Here is a 7584-nt window from a genome sequence, read left to right as displayed (position 1 = left end):
CTCCGAGCGCAAGCCATGCGGCGAGCTCCGGCGTCCTCGGCATGCTCGAGCTCCGGCGTCCACGGCATGCTCCGGTCCTGACGCTTCAAGCTGCTGCGGTTCCTCTCGCCGGCGCGCGCGTGTGGACAACGCACGGGCATCAATATTATGGGGAGCCCCGGGCGGCGCGCGGCGGGGGAGATCCGGGCGGCCGCGGATGGGGACCTCCAGTCGGCGAGCTCTGGCCGGCGGCCGCAGCGGGGGAGATCCGGGCGGCTGCGGATGGGGAGCTCCGGGCGGCGCGGGGAGCCCGAGCTCGCAGCCTCGGAGTGGGCTTGAGCTCCGGGCGGCAAGGGGAGGGGGAGCCCAAGCTCCTGGCGGCGCGCTCACCAACGCCGTCGGTAACCTCGGCATCACCGGGGCCTACGCGGAGGCTGTGAAGAAGTTCGGCTACGAGCTTGAGGCCCTCGCGGGGCAGGTGAGCTCTCTTCAGTGTCTCCGCTCCTAAATTGGAGTGTGCCTTTTGTTAGTTAAAGCCAATTTAGAAGTACCTGGTTATTTAAATGGGATGGTGTCTTGTTTGACTGCGACGTTGCCTAATGGGATCAACGGATTTTATCACTTGTTTAAGAAACAACTAAGGCGATTGATCGGATAAGCCTAGATCTGATTCGCTATCCTACAGAACCAGGAAAAGAGTATATATTCGCATGTTTTGTAGAAGTGATTCTGTAGATTCCAGATCTAAACTGTATATGAAAGTAACTTAATTCGTATAACTTATCAGAACCCACGATATTAGTATAACTACTCTAGAGAGAAATTCAATAGTCATAGCATAATTGAAGCAGATCTGAAAATGAGTTTTAAGCTAAATGAGTTGTTTATCTAAAAAGGCAAAGCTCCACGATCAACACAATTTGACATGTTTTTTCTTTATCTGCTTGATTGGCCAAATTTGGCTCATATATGAACTTAAATGTTCCCAAGGACCTTATGTGTGGATTCATGACATCTGACTATTACCTTCTGATCTGATCCGATTGAAATGCCAGCAATTTTTTCGCTGATACTAATGATGCAAATTATTTTGAACTGCTTTTTCTCAGGAAAAAGATGCAGCTCTAGGAAATGGTGGCTTGGGTAGGCTTGCATCTTGCCTTTTGGATTCAATGGCAACATTGAATTGGCCTGCTTGGGGCTATGGCCTGCGATACCGATATGGATTGTTCAAACAACACATTGCCAAGGAGGGCCAAGAAGAAATCGCCGAAGACTAGCTTGACGTACGAACCACAAATGCACATATGATTCTGCTAACACATTTTTTCTATAAATCTCTATAATCAAATCTCTTTTTTCCCTTACAGAAATTCAGCCCCTTGGAGATTCCCGGGCATGATGTTGTGTTCCCAGTCAGATTTTTCGGCCATGTCGAGATCTTGCCTGATGGCTCGTAAGTGCAACTCGAGCATCTATACATTTCTTGTTTATGATATTTATCTTTGCTGATTTTTAGTTCAATTTGAAGTTTTTAATGCTTCTTTTTTACTTTATATATTAAAAAAAGAGAATCACATTCCTTCTTAACTTTGTTTACCATTCTAAACTCCTACTTCTAACCTCGATGGTAGAAGTCCCACGCACATGGAAAAAAAATTCATTAAGCCCATTTATTGCCCTACAGCATCCATCACCTAGTCCACAAGTCATGTGTGCAGAAAAAAAAAATCATTAAGCCCATTTATTGCCCTACAGCATCCATCACCTAGTCCACAAGTCATGTGTGCAGAAAATTCATAGGTTATGCCATAAGCTTTGCAATAATAATACTTCCACCATAGGACTTCCTGTAAATTGAATAAGCTTCATGTACAATATCACATTTAATTATTATCTCTTATGCAACAGGTAATGAGTGAAAAAAATTGCAAATGGGAATTTTGCTGTGAAATGGACAACACTACTGAAGAACTTGAAGCTAAATATAGAGACTCGAATTCTGAGAGAAAGGACATGAAGGATCTTTATACAAAATATAAGGGTACCATGAATAGGTGCTCTGCATCCTGTAGACCTGCACTACCATGTCTCGGCGATGGGACAAGTTGGTGCTCCTCCAGATTGTTCATGTGTCCATGGAGTCTTCAGCGGCGGTGACTCAGTGGTAGGCTAGCGACATCCTGTGAGTTTTTCTTCTTCTTCCCCCGTAAGTGTGATGGGTGATGCTCTCCAATTTGCTGGTACAGGATATTAGCTTCCTATTAGCTGCTTGATCTGTGCTGTTCTTGCCACAGAATTTTTGCTGCTGCCATGTTTAACAATAAATATTGGTATACAGCCATCTACAAAAATAAAATGATGCATTGAGCTCTTCCCTGGATACAAATAGTACATCCCCCTGGATATGACCATAAGAATTAGCACCTTCCCCCTGGTTAGCAATTTTGCAGATGTAGAAGTACAGTTCCATTACCGGTTAACCACTATCTAGGTGCTTATTTTCACAAGGAGTGTTACATTAAAATAATTCATTCATATGTTCTGTTTAAAACAATAGACAGAAATGGCACCACTTTGGTTTATCTATATAGAGTTTAAACTGTCAAATTGTAAAGAGGACAATCTACGTGTGCACAGAAGTGATGTACCCACCGTTGCAAATTAAAAAAAAGATGCATTACAGATGTTGTTATGTTTGTAATGATTCTTTTTGAGGCTTCAAGTATCTACTTATGTACTGCAGTGGATACATAGGCTCACCTTATTTGAAAGCTGCAGAAGCATTCCCTGATAGTACATAATTATTTTGCCACTTTTTGTGCAATGCCAGATGGCTTATCGATGCCATGTCATCTGAGTAGGAATTCATAATGGAAAGTAGGGATTGCGATATTTGATATGCTTATGGCAATGCTTCATAAAAAGGGTATACACCTTTCGTTCAGTAGTAATATATGAAGTCATAAGTTCCCTATGCACACCTTTCTTCTCAGTGCCATGCTGTTGGATTAATTCATAGGAACGCACTGTACCATCTGATTTAGCAGTGAGCATGAATACTTGGTTATGTCATATGTTTGTTGAGAAGACAAAATTTTGTGTAATATATGCAACTAATCTGAATATTTGATTTACTATAGATCCATTGAGGGATATCTTTTGATGCTAAAGGTAAATGTTGACTCGTATTTTTCATTTATTCTGTAGAATGAAATGCAGAGATTAGTGGGAGAAAATGATCCAAAGGAGTCATTGGAGAATAAGAACACAGAAGCACCATCATGGGGATGGATCCGCAGCAACAGATGAAGATTGACCAAGCCATCATGGAGTCCATCCCCTATTCAGGACATCTGAATTTTCTTCAGTAGGGATTCAGTTCATATCTGCTAATGGATCATGATCCTAACATAATGCCCTTTCACAATCCGACTCATCCCCTAGCTCATTTTAGTTCAAAAACATATAAATTTTCAGTCCAGCCATTTTTTTAACTTCATCCTTAAAATTTTTAGCCTAAACTTTGGATCCTTTACCACCCCTATATCAGGACATCTGAATTTTCTTCAGTAAGAATCACGGCTCTTAACACTTCAAATTGTAAAGGTATTTAACGTGTGTGGAATTGTTCAAAATTGTTATCCTTTATTTCACCCTACCACAATATTTTTGCAGTTTCCCATATCAAGTTTGTTTCTACATTGATGATAGATAGAATATGATTTAACTGTTTTACCTCTGTTGTCAGGTGGCGAGGAGGCGGTGAAGGGGCGGCGTGTCCTCCACCAGACAGCGGCAGCGGTTTGGAGGAGATGATGGCGGCGCCGGGCTGGAGGAGACGATGGCGACGTCGGGCTGGAGGAGACGACGGCGGCTGGTTGGGGGCGACGGCGACGCCGGGCTGGGGTGCGAAGGCCTGTGCGCCGGGCTGGAGGACACGGCAGCGCCTGGTTGGAGGAGACGGCGGCGGGGTAGGCGCTAGAGAAGACGGCGCCGCCGCGATAGGCGCTGGAGACGACAGCGGCGCCGGGGTCTGCGTGCTGGCGACGACGGCGGCGGCGGCGGCGGCGGGGTTCGAGGAGACGGACGGCGCCTCGATTTGGAGGCGATGCCGGGAACGATGGCGTAGGCGAGGTGGCGGCGGCGAGGCGTATTGGATCGGGAGATGTTGCGATAGGGGCGGCCTGGCCCAGCCTCAATCGGTGGGACACGGCGCGTGTGTGGGAGTTGAGGGACGGCTGTGATTGAACCGCAAGGTAAAACGGGAATCGCGGGGTGGTGAGAGGAGGCAAGCGGACGGCGCGGAGTAGGGCGCGGCAGACCCATGCGGCGGAGGAAAAAAGTACGACGACATTTTTTTTCCTCCTTTTTGGTTTTTTTAGCTGCAGAAATTGCACTGCTGCCTTCCTCTTTTTCTTCTGTTCTCTCTTCGCAGGCCTGGCCCCATTTCAATTCTGGCCACTTCATAGTTCTCATTTCCTTTCTCATTCTTCTTTCAAGTTTCTTCATTCTCCAACAGCTCGTTGCTCTAGCTATCTGCCATCGGCATTCGGCAACACTTTCTGATCCTTGGCTCCTAGCAACACCACCGCAACTGCTATCGGCATCCCCTAGATGTGGATCTGCTCACCGGTACCTTGCGTGTTCCCTACTGTTGCTTCGTGGCTCCTCCCCTCGCATGCTAGAGAGGGACGAAGGAGCAACTGTGGATCTTGGAACATTTTGTTAGCAACTGTGGATCTTGGAACATTTTGTTTTGTATGTTCGGGACATTTTGTTCCATCATCGTATAGAACATTTCTTTGTTTCATCCAATGGGTATCGCACCAATTTAACTGTACTCCCTCCGTCCATGCATCTAGATATATACTTATATTTAGGTGCATGGAAACATCTATGGACCGACCTAGAAAGATCAAAACGACCTATAATTTGGGACGGCGGGAGTACTTAATTCATGAGACATTCAGTAAACGGTATAATTTGATTCATGAGACATTCAGTAAACGGTATAATTTGGGATGGCGTGATTACCTTAGTTCATGAGACATTCAGTAAACGGTATAAACGGTATAAATGATTAGTTTAAAAATGAACTGTACCTTAGTTCATGAGACATTCAGTAAACGGTATAAATGATTAGTTTAAAAATGAACTAATTTGCTTGTGTAAACGTCATATATTTAATATTTAAGAACGAAGTATTATGAAATAGTAAGAAACATTCATCCAACATACAGATAGTTAAGGAACACTAGACAGGAAAAAACATTGTTGTTACAGACGTTCAAATGAATATCATGCGAAAAACAATCAACGAGTTACTGTATTATTTAATTATTGAAGGCCTGCAGGCGCTCCTTGCTTCCGGTAGCTTGCGTGCGTTGCATTGGCGCGCACGTTCGTCCAGCCGTCCGTCTAGTAGCGGCTCGGGTTGTTGATGGCGCTGCAGTTCTTCCTGATCTCGAAGTCCTTGCCCTCGGCGGGCAGCTTGCTGAGCTTGACCATGGCTTCGGCGAAGTCCGAGTCCCACTCCTTGGGCTTGTCCCTGTACTCCTTCAGCTTGCCGAAGGCGAACGCGTCGGTGCGCAGCGCCCAGTCGGACCTGAAGAGCACCCTGTTGTCGATGGCGTTGTGGTAGTAGGTGTTGTTCAGGTAGTCCCTCCGGCCGTTCACGGGCGCCGTCGGGTACCCGGCGTCCTTCTTGAAGGCGTAGCTCTCGTCGCGGATGTTGTTGGCCACCAGCCTCGACCTGTTCCTGGCGGCGTTCCGGAGGGCCGTCTGGTACCTGGCGTCGATCTCGCCCCGGGGCGCGGCGAGGCGGTCCCTGAACGACGGGTAGTGCGCGGAGCCGATGGCGTGCGCGCCGGAGAGCACGACGAGCTCCTCGGCGTCGAACTTCTTCTTGGCGAAGTTCGTCTTGAGGTCGGCGAAGGAGAAGGTGGAGCCCGGGAGCGTGTCGTCGGCGTCCTTGGCGCGCGAGACGACGCCGTCGCGGCGGCCCGACGGCACGGCGTAGTCGATGTGCCCGTCGCTGAGGTACCGGGTCGCGTCGCGGGCCGCGAACGCGAGAATGTCGGCGCAGGAGACCACGCCGGGGTACACGGACTCGAGCCTGGACTTGATCCGGTCGATCACGTCGAAGCCACGGAGGCCGATGCTGGAGCCGGCCGCCTTCTCCGGGTAAGGGTTCCTTGGTGACGCGTCCAGGAGCACGGATCCGTCGCAGCCCTGGGCACGTTCCATTTGTACAAAAGCGTTATCAGAACGCGCATTTCTACAGATCACGACTCTGTCCCTTTTCATGTCGATTTTCAAATTTTGAAATGGAACATTTAATTTTTTTGAGCGGGACTTGTTTTTACCAGAGCAGAACATTCACAAATTCAACTAACAGGTATACAAAATATGAGCCATCAAAAAACATATACAACTATATGTGGTTATGTACCTTGACCCAGCAGTCATGGAAGAACAAGCGGATGAGGGCGGCGCCCTTGCTGCGGTCGGCGGCGAGGGCCCTGTACACTTCGTCCGACACGATGGGCTCCACGCCGCCGCATTTCTTGGCGTTGTAGTAACCGACCGTCAACTGCTGGCCGCCGCCGGCCGCCGACTGCGTGGCGACGATGAGCAAGGTGGCCACCAGCGAGGGAAGAGCCGCGTTGAGCTTCATGCTGGTATATCTATTGTTACTATTACTAGCTTTGCTCAAATTCCCGTGTGTAATGTGCTGCGACGCCGAATAGCATGGCGATGGGTGCAGTATATATAGCATGCGAATGCGATCTTGTGTGATGGAGCGGGTGAATCAGAGACGACTAATTTTTAAGATGGTTATTGAGCAACAAATGGAAGTGGAGAACGTGGCAGCAAGCCAGCAACCATGGCCTCCACTCTCTGTCAACGTGTTGATCATCATCGAACCAGCTGAAAACACGACAGCTATAGCTCTCAGCTTGCCATTCCTGTCGTGGATATATGCATGTGCAAGATATTAATCCCAATTATGGGAGTAAAGTTTTCCCTCGAGAAAGAGCATTCTCCTGGTTTATATCTTCCCCCATTTGATTACAAATATGAATTCATTTGGAATGGTGCGTGCACGCCTGCCCCTAAGCACGCACTGGCTCTTTGCTTCCTCCCAGAGCTGTGCACGTAAAATGGAGATGCTTACGTAAGAAAGTCGGGCCTTTTAACCACGTCATATTGTACCGGCGTACTGGCGTAGCATAAGGTGTATAAGTTGCATGATTTATGATGTGTGCTGATGAGATATGCCATTTTGCATTGGAGAGGTTAACTATTGTACACATGCTTATATGACTACATTCTCTTTTTAAGGCCTTGGCTTCAATTTTGCGTAGAACGAGGCACTACAGCGTGAAGCCTTTATGTAAGCCGAGGCTAAAATGAACTAGAAGTTGGGTGAAGCTATTATTTTTGGTTTCACCAACTTTGGCTTCATCGGTGAAGTTGTTTAGGAGAAGCCTCCCAAATGGGGCCTAAGTATTTATATTTATTGTATCATTGTATGTGCTCTAATACAAGATAGGTGCACTATAGCAGAACAATGCAACCACATGGACTATCTAGACTATT

General features: G+C 47.2%; 2 protein-coding genes across 2 annotated transcripts; both read right to left on the bottom strand.

Moving 5' to 3' along the window:
• Window positions 1-1822: 1822 nt before the first annotated feature.
• On the bottom strand, window positions 1823-4589 carry LOC111257928 (formin-like protein 3). Its single transcript, XM_022828372.1, has 3 exons — window positions 4540-4589; window positions 3719-4166; window positions 1823-2324 (listed from the first exon to the last, which is right to left on the bottom strand). The coding sequence occupies exons 1-3, from the start codon at window positions 4587-4589 to the stop codon at window positions 2244-2246; spliced, it is 579 nt and encodes a 192-aa protein (XP_022684107.1). The 3' UTR covers window positions 1823-2243.
• Window positions 4590-5146: 557 nt separating this feature from the next.
• LOC101779763 (peroxidase 2) lies at window positions 5147-6712 on the bottom strand. The gene is made up of 2 exons (XM_004952506.2): window positions 6434-6712; window positions 5147-6213 (listed from the first exon to the last, which is right to left on the bottom strand). Exons 1-2 carry the CDS (start codon window positions 6656-6658, stop codon window positions 5401-5403), a joined length of 1038 nt encoding a protein of 345 aa, XP_004952563.1. The 5' UTR covers window positions 6659-6712; the 3' UTR covers window positions 5147-5400.
• Between the last annotated feature and the right edge of the window lie 872 nt (window positions 6713-7584).

The sequence above is a fragment of the Setaria italica genome, chromosome I (genome assembly GCF_000263155.2).
Source record: "Setaria italica strain Yugu1 chromosome I, Setaria_italica_v2.0, whole genome shotgun sequence".
NCBI lineage: Eukaryota > Viridiplantae > Streptophyta > Magnoliopsida > Poales > Poaceae > Setaria > Setaria italica.
The sequence above is the reverse complement of the archived record's forward strand: the minus strand, read 5'-3'. Positions and strand labels throughout refer to the sequence as shown.

What these genes read in the sequence shown, in the direction of transcription:
- LOC111257928 (XM_022828372.1), bottom strand. Translation starts at nt 4,589, where the DNA reads ATGCCGATAGCAGTTGCGGTGGTGTTGCTAGGAGCCAAGGATCAGAAA. An exon ending in GGAGCCAAGGATCAGAAAGT is followed by an intron (nt 4,167 to 4,539) that starts GTTGCCGAATGC and finishes AGGCTGGGCCAG; the next exon opens with GCCGCCCCTATCGCAACATC. An exon ending in CTCGCCACCTGACAACAGAG is followed by an intron (nt 2,325 to 3,718) that starts GTAAAACAGTTA and finishes TTATTTTTGTAG; the next exon opens with ATGGCTGTATACCAATATTT.
- LOC101779763 (XM_004952506.2), bottom strand. Translation starts at nt 6,658, where the DNA reads ATGAAGCTCAACGCGGCTCTTCCCTCGCTGGTGGCCACCTTGCTCATC. An exon ending in TCCATGACTGCTGGGTCAAG is followed by an intron (nt 6,214 to 6,433) that starts GTACATAACCAC and finishes GAACGTGCCCAG; the next exon opens with GGCTGCGACGGATCCGTGCT.